The 12793-nt window shown below is 37.9% G+C and overlaps 1 protein-coding gene across 2 annotated transcripts in view; it reads right to left on the bottom strand.

Annotated features, from left to right (window-relative positions):
- LOC124276894 (lysophosphatidylcholine acyltransferase 2-like) overlaps nucleotides 1-12793 on the bottom strand; it is a 45029-nt gene that overhangs the window by 22482 nt on the left and 9754 nt on the right. Inside the window, exon 3 of one of the 2 annotated variants that reach the window (XM_046712563.1) lies at nucleotides 10729-10946. In XM_046712563.1, coding sequence (XP_046568519.1) covers nucleotides 10729-10946 — 218 coding nt within the window. Of the gene's footprint in view, nucleotides 1-2099; nucleotides 2321-10728; nucleotides 10947-12793 lie in introns of both variants that reach the window. The other variant, XM_046712562.1, reaches the window with a different exon arrangement.

The following is a 12793-nucleotide window of genomic DNA, read 5'->3' as shown; positions in this document are numbered from 1 at the left end:
AATGCGGGTAAGCATAATATACACCAGGATTTCTGTCTAGACCTTCATTGTTTGTGATGATATGACATTACAAACATCATCAGTAATCAGTTAATGTTGCAACATGAAAACTTATTCATTATCTCGGATATATTGTTATGTATAATTGAACTGGAATGCAAACTAAGGAACACAACCACTCATCAACATTTCACACATTCGTCAACTTCAACACAGGAAGCACTGCAGAAAGTTAATATGAGTCAGCAAGCCATGAGTCTCCCATGTATCATGAAGTCCACCAGGTCCACTTAAGCCAATGGGCTGAGTTTGTTAAAGAGATCTCTGCTATACTTTCAAGTAAACAACTCCTGTCTCAGACAGTCTTTACCGTCACATTAACACCATACTGAATTCGGACAAATTTATTTGACATATGGATGCTTTTTGTTTGTGTCATTTAGGTCGCCCATTTCTCGTTGTAAAGGAACTAATATCAATGTATGCACATTTTGCACAATACTTCAGCAGTTTAGAATATTTTTATATTTATCTAATATCTTCACAACATTCTTATTAATTAAGTCAAATATGACACCGTTCTGTCAGAAGGTTTGCAATTACAGTTAGTCTCGTCACCCAAGACTAGTAAAATTCAGTAAGTACAACTGATATATGCTTGGACCACAACTTTCGCAGGTTTAAAAGTTTGTGACTTGAGCCACTACATTTCCAGTCAGTGACAAGTCTGGTTGAGACACGCAAGGTTTCAGCACAGATTGTTGTCTAGTTTGGTTGACCTCCATGGCCCTTCAGCAATGCTATTACAACTATTTAAGCCTAACATTGAGGTCATATGTAAGTGACCCCATTGAACTATGATTCTTTCCAGTGAAGCTGACTGGTTAGTAGGAACTGACATACTTCAGTGTTCAGACTTTTCTCCACTATCTTTCATCAGTGTTTATCATAAAACTTCATAACCAATAATGCAACAATGCAAGCTAAGTACTGGTGTAAGTAGTCCTCATCCATGTTGATGTGTAGACAAGGATAAAATTTTTGGCAATTGCTCAAGCTGGGACCTTATGTAACATAATGGATGTCAAGAAAATGAAGAAGTAACATGAACACTGAAGAATGGCACAATCAAGGAAGTTCAGCAGCAAGACAACATGTAACACAATACCACGGCGCGTAAATACTAACCTGATGGATTTATCACATTTTCTCACACACTCTTGTCACTAATATCACTTTTGTGAACTGAAAACTTGGCAAGGACACTTAAGAATTGGTTCTTCTCAGCCATGTTAACATGATGACATTTTTACAACGGCTTGTGTACTAAAAATAGACATTTTGTTTAAAGTCTTATTTCTAAACGAATGATGTGCAGGAGGGGAAAATAGGAAAAAAAGAATTGGGTAATTTTGAGGGATTTTGATTTTAGAATCACTCTATTTTCCTAGATTATCATAACCAAAATGTGTCAACAGACACACCAGCTTGAAAAACCAAATATTTAATTTAAAAAACAATGAAGCAATGCCACTGATGACATCCCTGTTCAGGCCAATGCCTTACAACTGACACCATGGTTTACTTGTCATCGACTCTGCTCTTAAATTACTGACACCATTTCTTTCCCCATATGTATGTTGGTACATGCCTGCAGATTGTAGCTTGGGAACGGTAACAGATGTTCTTTAAGTGTGTTGTACTGAGAAATCATTGATTTCAGTCACCATACATCTTCTGACTGCAATCAATGAGTCAAAGGTGAAAATGTAAATCCATTCAGGCAGTTTCTACAGCACACATGGAGAAGCAAACACACTGTACACAGTGACACACGAGCAACTACTGCAACATTCAAGCACATAAATAAACAACAGTGGAAAGGCTGCAGCATTTTCCCTCATCAGTTTTCCCATTGGTTTAGCAAAATAATCATTGTTCAATCATGTCTCCTACATGAAGCAAAGAAGTCCCAAAAATCAGACCTGAAACTCAGAGAAATCACTTTGAATTTTGAGATAAATATTGAGGGCCTTTCATCATTGATGGCTAATAACGGGGAAAATGATTGGGAAAATGCTGAGCCTGTTAATACCTACTTCCCAAAAAGGGTATTGAGCTGCTTTCTATCTTTGCGACTGGACTTTTTAGTTCTTGCCCCATAAAACATACAATGGTATCAAAAAATGTTGAGTGGGGTGCAGCACAAAGGACAGGTGCGTCCAGGGCACTAGCAGGGTTCCCTCTGAGCTTGATTTTGTGAAATCCTGCTATAAAGATTACACACCTCCCAAGCCATAGGAGAAGTCCACTGAAAGCCCTATCAAAGGAATAAAACATGCAGTTAACAGCTGTAGCACAACTGGGCAGGGTTGCTGTTGCTCCAAACATGCTATGAGGATGAGGAAGAGATGGTGGATGTGAAGTTGGGGAGTAAGAAGAGGTAGAAGGGATGGTGGAGGAGCAGGTGCAGGAGAGGTTGATGGTGGAGAGGAGGAAGGGGGTGGTGTTGGGGGGGTGTCGTAAGACAAGGAAGGGATCTAGGGAGAGGGGAAGTGGGGAGGGGCAGGAGGAGGAGGAGGAGGAGGCATTAGAGGCTGTGTATGACAAGGAAGGGATCTAGGGAGAGGGGAAGTGGAGAGGGGCAGGAGGAGGAGGAGGCATTAGAGGCTGTGTATGACAAGGAAGGGATCTAGGGAGAGGGGAAGTGGGGAGGGGCAGGAGGAAGAGGAGGAGGAGGAGGCATTAGAGGCTGTGTATGACAAGGAAGGGATCTAGGGAGAGGGGAAGTGGGGAGGAGCAGGAGGAGGAGGAGGCATTAGAGGCTGTGTATGACAAGGAAGGGATCTAGAGAGAGGGAAGTGGGGAGGGGCAGGAGGAGGAGGAGGAGGAGGAGGCATTAGAGGCTGTGTATGACAAGGAAGGGATCTAGGGAGAGGGGAAGTGGAGAGGGGCAGGAGGAGGAGGAGGCATTAGAGGCTGTGTATGACAAGGAAGGGATCTAGGGAGAGGGGAAGTGGGGAGGGGCAGGAGGAGGAGGAGGAGGCATTAGAGGCTGTGTATGACAAGGAAGGGATCTAGGGAGAGGGGAAGTGGGGAGGGGCAGGAGGAGGAGGAGGCATTAGAGGCTGTGTATGACAAGAAAGGGATCTAGGGAGAAGGGCTGTTGGGAGGGGCAGGAGGAGGAGAAGGCATTAGAGGCTGTGTATGACAAGGAAGGGATCTAGGGAGAAGGGCTGTTGGGAGGGGCAGGAGGAGGAGGAGGCATTAGAGGCTGTGTATGACAAGGAAGGGATTGAGAAGGATGGGGAGTGCGGAGGCACTGGAAGTGTGAGTGAGTGAGAGTTAGTTTTATGCCGCACTCAGCAATATTCCAGCCATATCCGGTCTGTAAATAACTAAGTCAGCTACCCTGACCACCCGATCCCATTAGTCGCCTCTTACGACAAGCATTATAGTGGGTTACAGAAGATCAATTCTAACCTAGATCTTCACGGGTGGCACAGGAGGAGGAAAATAAGGAGGAGGCTTTGGAGGCGATGTAGGACAAGGAAGGGATTAAGGAGAAGTGGACGTGGGAAATGGCAGGAGAAGAAGGAAGATGGCATTGGAGGAAGAGGGAACGGTAGATGAGAAAGAAGAGAGACAATTGAAGTGAGGAGAAAACAAGGATAGATGCTTGTGCACAATAGTATCAGCAATCTATGATGGTACACATCTTCCACAGAAAAGCTGGCACATGAAAGCTTTCAGGAATGTGTGCTACCAGATTGCTTATACAAAGCATTTCATGCTCTAATGAAACGAGTGCAATGGCACTACAATTTGCGTGGATATGTTTATAAGTGTTCATTATGTCAACAAACAAAGCCACTTAAACAATGCTGATGTCGACATTGATATTGAAATACTTTCAGCATAAATCATGATGATAAAAATAACAGACAATATAAAGTTAAGCTTCTGGCAATTTCACAGAAAACAGCTACAAAGACAAATGTGCATTATAAGAGATTTAAAACCTGAAGGTTAAAACAAGGTAAAAAATTATAATATTTATAATATTTATGATAACAATGCACATTTGTTGACTTCCAAAAATAATTCGGCTACTTTTATTATATTTTTAACAGTAATAGCCATAATAGTTTTCTCCATACAGGTTCAAAGAATGTCATTATGCCTGAATGGTATTAAATCACTATTCTAGTTTTATTTCATAAGAAAATTTGTCAGATATTTAACTGCTTAATACGGGCGTGTTTGATTTACACTACGGACAAGGACAATGTACTGGTAATAAGGCTTGACATTTTACAAAGTGAAGTTTCTGAAGAGCAATACAAAGGGCCACATATCACTCCATCTCTGAAATTACATATCTGACATGCAAAGCAGCAAAGTATTGAACGGATATGCAAGGTCACTTCAATTTTCTGATTTGGCTGGTAATGATGATAAGCAATAACATTTGTAATGCAAACATATTCAAGGATACTGACTACATAAAGCACCATGACATACCAAAATGTCTAATGTGCTAAGAATATTCAATATAATGTTTAAAATCTACCCTTCCAAAACAATTCATATTATTATCAATTTTATTCAAGGAAAACAAATTTTCCTGACTTATTTGACAACCACAAATATATTAAAATCGCACAACTAACAGGGAACTTAATAGTCACTTGGACAAATGGCTGGCTTTTCTTTTCAACAATAACTTCAGTGGGCGACTGCTATACAAATGTCAGTATGTGTAGCTAGTTGTGGTGTACACAAAGACGTGTTGATATGACTGTATATAGATATGTTGCCACAACAGAAACAGCCTTTGTAATGTGCTTGGTTAGTACACAAGACGTTGTGTGTTTGTTCATGTATAGTATAACATTGCCTGTCACGCCTCAGCAACAACTTCCTCGGCTGAACCCAAAGCAGTTGCCTAGATTGTTAAATAAACAGGTTGAGAACATGGTACGTGCTTTTGTAAGGGTGTCCATGGGAAAGTAGTATTTGAGAAGACAAATATTACTAGGATGGCTGATCATGTCATACTTGATTATTTCAGCAGACATATTGTGATACTGAAGAGTGATGACACAATGGTCACATCATAAGATACAATGTGATACTGGGAGTCTGATGACACAAAGGTCACATCATAGATACAATGTGATACTGGAGTGTGATGACAATGGTCACATCATAGATACAATGTGATACTGGGAGTCTGATGAAACAAAGGTCACATCATAGATACAATGTGATACTGGGAGTCTGATGAAACAAAGGTCACATCATAGATACAATGTGATACTGGAGTGTGATGACAATGGTCACATCATAGATACAATGTGATACTGGGAGTCTGATGAAACAAAGGTCACATCATAGATACAATGTGATACTGGGAGTCTCATGAAACAAAGGTCACATCATAGATACAATGTGATACTGGGAGTCTGATGAAACAAAGGTCACATCATAGATACAATGTGATACTGGGAGTCTGATGAAACAAAGGCCACATCATAGATACAATGTGATACTGAAGAGTGATGACACAATGGTCACATCATAGATACAATGTGATACTGGGAGTCTGATGACACAAAGGTCACATCATAGATACAATGTGATACTGGAGTGTGATGACACAAAGATCACATCTACCCATGCCCTCTAAGCAGTACACAAAGATATCATAGAGTCTAGTCATACAGCTATACTATTACAAATACTTCTTAACCATGCCTCCGCTGCTCACAGGAGACTGATTATCAACATAGTGGAATCTGTCAACAAAACATACTGTGATACTGCAGATATAAAGAAAGTCTAAGACGAGGATGTATCTATAATCATGATAAGGAGAAATTACACGTGGATGATAAGAGAAACAGATAATCCTATTAATAGGCCAGCCAGAAAATCAAACACGCTCTATAATTCTGGTCTCACCAGCTATTCTATATCCACAATCCCATGAGAAGATCAATTAACAAATTACACCAAGTGCCAGTGGGGAGATGAAGAGATCTCCATCGATCTCATCACATGTGAAACGCTTGGGTTGAACACCAGTCACTGCAGTTTCACTGGAAAGCTATCATCCACTGTACAGCATTTCCTGTCATATTTAACTAATATCTAACTGAATTCCTCCAATTACCAAATTACATGTTTATCTACTTAAATTATTCTGTCTAATCTGTCAAGCAACATGAGTTTAGGGCATGTGAAGAAAAATATTTCCATTGCTATATAGCTCCATTTAATTATCTGTGTGAAGTAAAAAAAGAGAGGCATCATTTCATGTATTGTGTGTTTCTGAACCATTGAGCTGTGAAGTGGGAGGGTATACATTTTCCATAGTGAATACAGGGAAGTTCATTGTTGACCCGTTTGCCTGTGCCACATTTTGATAGCTGTCATTTGAAATCAGAGATGCATCAAGTCACAAGTTAAGATGTTTCCGATTCAGTTGATTTTGCTTCCTTGTGTCCTTTCCCATCAACACATGCGGGAGAGATTTCATGTCAAGCCATTGTTAGGAACACTATTTTACTGTCCTTAGATCAGCCAATTTATTCATTTTTTGAAAATTGGTAAAAAAATTAAATAATTATTTTTGTACCTTCTTGAAACCATACTTGGAAGCAGATATCTTCCTTAAGGACAAAACAGAGTCTCATACATCCAAATATTCTGAAAGGATCCATATGTTCTTTTTGTTGTCAAGTTTCAACTGATTTCTGTCAATAGGATTCAGTATTAATCTAATGTTTGAAATTTTTAAAGTTGACATGACAAATTTATTGAAAAAAATAAAATGGATGTAATTAATGGACTGACTCTTTTGTAGGCAACGTTTCGACATAGATTCTAATGCTTGCTTGACAACAACATTAGAATCTATGTCGAAATGCGCCTATACAGAACAAAGAAGTTGTTTATCCATAAAAAATAGTCTTCATTCTTCATTCATATTATTGAGGAAACATAGACAAACATGATCAATGCTCCTGTAACAAAGTTTGAACTATGTTGATAGTTAAAACATAAAAACCTTCAGTTTTAGTCTTTCTAAAATGCAGTCATTTGTTGTTTTACAATTCCTTTTTTTTCAAAATTTGGTAATGTCATAGAAGACTATACTATCGAGAGCTGACAAAAATCAAGAAAATGTCCTTCCACCATTTGTCTCCAGCAAAACCACTGGTGTGATTCATGCTGCAAGATCTCAGAAAATTATATATGCCAGGGGGAGACAAGGAGGGGGTAGAAGCAGGGAAACTGGGAAAGGGAAACAGTTCAGGGAGGGGGAATGGGGATTAGGTAGAATGTAGGGGATTAGCTAGGTGTGGGGGTATTTGGGAGTTTAAATCGAAGCAACAACACACAGGCCCATACATCAATACATATAAACAATACATCACAATATCTTCTTTAGACAAATCAGGTTAAATATGTATAAATGCTTCCTTGAAAGCTTCTTTCTATGGCATCAAAAACACACATTGTCAAACATTTAGGAAACATATGTCTTTACTGCTAAATTGGCAAGGTTATACATGCTCTCAAATATACCTGAATTAAACCATAAAGTCATGACATTGAAGGCTACAAATACAAAAATAACAGCTTTAGATAAGGTCATAAATCACCTGAAGCCTTCTTTGAGGCAGGAAAAACATATATAAAAAAATCAGCCACCTAATGCAAAATCATTTTGAACATGTTCAACCATGTCCAAAAATACAGTATATGATAATGCGTACATTCAAGGAAGTTCCCACCACCATCAGTGAATCGAACAGAAACTACAGTACAAACAAGACCATGCAAAGCTTCGAAGCTGAAAGTGATAAGGACGTATTACTTTAGCGTCCACAACAACTGACCAGCTGTACCTTCAGTTGGTCAAGAGCTTCACAAGAAGAAGAGATAAAAATAAGAATCATGTAGGGATAGAAATTAATCAAGAAAGCCTTCTTGCTTGAACAGAGATAACGTACAGAAATATCCCCAAAATGTTCAAAATTCAAACCACCCTTAGAATACATTAATATTAATGAAACTGACTCAGGCAAGTGGGCTTGAGCTAATTTCTATTCCTGGAAATGTTTTACTTGGTTTTATATCACAAGCATTTTAATGAAACTTAACCTTTTCAGATCATAAGAATAGGACTCGTAGAAATAGATAAAAGTTTACAGCAGACATTTCAAGGAAAAGGCTGTGAACTTATATTAATGCAGTCAAACTGGTGTTAACTAGGATGGCTCATGTCTTGTGTAGAACAGTAAGTCTAAAATAATCAAACAAGAGCAACAGCCAGTGTTACAAAGGCGGATGACGATTTTGCTTTAAATGTATATCTTGGTTTTCCTCTAATGGTAATGTAAATAATTCTACAAAGAAATCATCTTTCCCATTCATGACTTCATGCATGAACAGTTCTGACTCATTTACCCCCATAAAGCACAATACTTAACCTAATAAAGAACCATATAACGAAAACACTAAGATGACTATCACACAACTCACAGCAATGGCTAAAAAGTTGCAGGTGATGTTGAAAGTTTACAATCATGACTATCAGTACCACACAAGGTCTACCACAACATAAATTACCTTTCTTTACAGGATAATTCAATAATACATATTTGTTGTTAACCTTAAAAAACAAAGGCTATATCAGTCAGTTTTGTGTATTTAATTGTTTAACTTTAAGAGAATCTTATCAGCAGGTGTGGGGCCCAATTGAATTCATAACCACATGCTTGTATTGTCATTATCTTCACGTCCTCAACCAGTCATTTTGGGTGAGAGACTTACTCAAATATTACACTTCATGAAAGCCTCCCAACTCTATCCGTTATCCATACCTTTACATTAAGTGTTGCATTAGGTGTAAACACTCCAGGGGTTGCAAACCTATTCAGAAGTCTAATTCAGTTGAATGCAGCTGGTAACCATATAACCATTTGTAAACTTTTTTCTCATTTCATAAATTATGCACAGGACAATTTTTGTTTTTTTGGTACATGATTTTCTTTTTCACATATAATTATCCTTAACAAAATGCTTACAAAAGCTACATGATTTGTAACGAGACACGTTTGAATATCCTTCCAAGCACATGTTGTGGAACTAATAATGCACAAACTCAGTGGTCAACCTACTTCAGGCAACCTCTATCATGATTATATTATAATAATGACTGGAGATAGGTATCAGTTAGGAACATTAGATTACAATATTCACCACACGATCACTCTGCGCCATATAACATATTAATACAATCATTATCTCTCAGACAATACCATTTGATTTATTACAGAAGGTATGTTCATAATGTAACAGCTGTTGGTAAATGTAATAAAACCCTCATAGTTGAGAGGAAACAACTCTTAAACTAGAACTATGGCATCAACTGATGTAGAATGTTTATTGCCTATAATGCAAAACATGCAAGTGCTTCTTTGATAGAGATTCCAGTAACAGGGATTTATTGGGGTTTATCAGTAATCGGGTATAATTAGACTCAGTGATAATCTTCAGGGACCATGGCATAACCATGGGTATCCAAGGTTGGCAATATGCACGTGGCACACTTTCATTGATTTTCGAGAATTGTATTTACATACCTTTGTATAGGCTCATAAGAGTTAAGCTTATTAAACAGGGGATTTCCATGTTAGACTCCCAACTAATGCCACCCTGAACTTTGTATCTCATATCAGAAAAAAATAATGTTGATTGGTGTTTAGGATTCAAACAGCAATATTGTCCAACATGCCTCACAGGGTATAGGAGCCATTCGACTACATCATATTGGTCATTCATTGTGGGTTTAAGTCAATTATTAATTCTGACATCAAGAACAAACTGATGATGATAGACTGTCAGAAATCGTACACTTACACCTGAAAACATCAGTTGCAGACATATTGTTTCTTGTATCAGGAAAAACTGGCAAACGGTAAAGATGATGAATCTTTCATCTCCTGGTTTTGACCATGCAACATATAGGTCAATAACAGACAAGAAATCCTGGTGTGTCCTCTTTAGAATGTGACGCTACGAACGTAATTCACATATGTAATTAATTCAATAAGTCTAAAGAGTCTAAATTACAAACTTAAATTAAATTACAAACGGAAAAACTGTTCCGCTTGTCAAAGTTCATAGTGTAACGAAAAGCATCACAGTTTCTCAAAACATACACTTTCTGAAATTGAGCATGAAATCAGACAATGAAACTTAACAGTGTTATTATGACACTGGATGATTGGATTATTTCACAATGGAATAGGAACATGACCAGGTGTCAATAATTACGACTGATAAAATAATGGGCATCATGATTTCACAACACTTTAAGGAGTTGGTTTTAAAGCTCAGTGATCACAGTAATATGTTACACGATACAGGACATATTTTCTGGTGTAAATCAAGATAAGTTCAAGGTTTCACTTGTTTCTTCAAATCGAATTGTTTACATAACCCACGTGCCCAGAATGAGCTATGGACAAGTAACATATGACCAATGGTGTAAACCCTCAAGTACCCACAAGTTTCAAGGAGTATTGTAAAACAATTTTGTTCTTTTGTATAAAAAGAAAAATCGTGGGATAATGTTACTGAAAACACAGATATGTCTTAATTTAAATCCAAAAAGTATGTCCCCAATAAGAAGTTATGAAAGATTCGTACTTCCAAATATTGGAACTTTTTCTGATTCTGCTTTGGCAACAACAGTTGTGAGGTCGAGGAAAACATCTGTTAATGCGTCGAAATAAGAGGAATGTGGTGCAAGGGCAATGATAGGGGCATCCTTGGCAGTGGCACGTTGCCCCCGCACACGGATCCAGTGGAACCCCCCCATGAAGAACACTCCTCGACACAGCACCACAATCAGGGGTCGCAGCAGGCTACAGAGAAATAGTAGGAGATAGAGCAGTGTATATTATATAGGTTGTACAGCAGAAACAGACCTGTCTTCAGTTCAGTCAAAATGAATAACCATTCATGAATAATAATTTTGTGAATTAACAAGAAAGTCAAGAGGTCATTGTCACAGCCCTAATAAAAGATGGTAAAGGTTCAGATATCCCCATGTTTAAAAACATCAGCAAACCTAAAAATCCCCCGGTCCCTTAAGTTCGATTATTTGCTAAGTAATTATTACGCAATGACAGTTGTACATTGATGTTCGAAGTAACCATATTCAGGGATTGGCAGGCAAATTGTGAAAAATATATAGAGAAGAGAGAACGTTCTTAATTCCAATTCAGGAAATTTTACTTGACAGTTGCTGCAGACTTGGGAAAAAAGAATGGATTTGGGCTGGTTTAAATAAATCCCTGATAATCAATCAGCCACAGCACAAAATTTCTCAGAAACAGCCCATGTAAAATTTGGAGCTAAAGGGGTTTCTTAGCAGCAACACAGTAATTTCTTCTGGTCCACAACTTCATTAATGGACAAAACTTTTCATGTGAATCAGGCACAGGGCACGTCCACACTGGCCTGATCTTACCCCTGGTGAGACTCGTTAGATGATCAACAGTTATACAGTGCTCTGACCATGACCTTCATGCATCTGGTCATGTTGTCTGCAAGAGATCTTCTGTAAATAATCTTTCCATGAACAAGTATGATACCCATTTGGGTGGGACAGTGTTTTTACAGATAGTTTATATTAATCTCATACAAATCCTGTATAACTCTAACTCCTATCCTCCCAACATCATGAACTGTAAAGCAACCTACTACTAACGAGGATCTCAAAAGTGACACTTCCTGATTTCCTGAAAGGAACTATGGGCAAACTCAGTTCCGTTGACTGACATGTCAGTGGTAACCTTAGCATCATTTGTAAAACCTCACCTTGACCACATGTATATCTATACTCAAACATGGACGTATTGCATGAAAATTCAGAAAAACAGGTCTGTTTACTGCATTCTCTCAGCTATCATGTTAGAATATAAGGAATTCTGAAATGTTAACAGCTGTAGGGTTAAAAATGTGTCACATAACTAAGTGCAAAAATACACATCATGTCTTGACATCAGTAACTAACTTAAAACATGTTATGCTCACTATATGCAATACCATGAACAGTAAACATAATCAAAGATTTAGCTTTCAAGTATGTTGAAAACAGAATGAAATCAGAAACCAATGTATCAGACAATATAATACAAACCAAATTACGTTTTCAGTAATGATTTTCGCACATTTTAAGTTATGTCTAGAGTTCATGGGCAGAGACTACTTTCAGATATACAGAACAGAACAAATTGTTAGCAATCACTTAACAACATTAATTATGCGAGTGGTGTGTTGATGAATCATTATCCATTAATTTGACACTGAAAGTTGGTCTGAAATGAAATATTCAGACTAATTAGGCCATCCATAATATTGTGTTTCTGATCTCCATCCTCAAACTCATGGGAGCATGCACAGGAAATATGAATAAATAAAAAGATTAGTCTGCTTTGCTTGATATTACAACTGCAAACCTGTCTGTTTTAGTTCAGCAAAAAAATGGTTTATAATTTGAATCTCGACCTCAAATTCAAAACTGGTTATGATTCTTTTTATACTTGAATAAGTGCATGTTATTGTTAATGTTTGTTGGGTCAGCCTTGTGGCGCTATGGTTGCTGTTTCAGTAATTAAATCGCCCAGTTTAAAAGCGGTAAGCAAACAAGCATTTCCTACATATTTACAATTAACATCTAACACCATCAGCGTATGATGGCATGCAA

Source organism: Haliotis rubra, unplaced genomic scaffold (assembly GCF_003918875.1).
Source record: "Haliotis rubra isolate DU_JTF1 unplaced genomic scaffold, ASM391887v1 Scf215, whole genome shotgun sequence".
Taxonomy (NCBI): domain Eukaryota; kingdom Metazoa; phylum Mollusca; class Gastropoda; order Lepetellida; family Haliotidae; genus Haliotis; species Haliotis rubra.
This window is presented reverse-complemented; position numbering and strand designations above follow the sequence as displayed.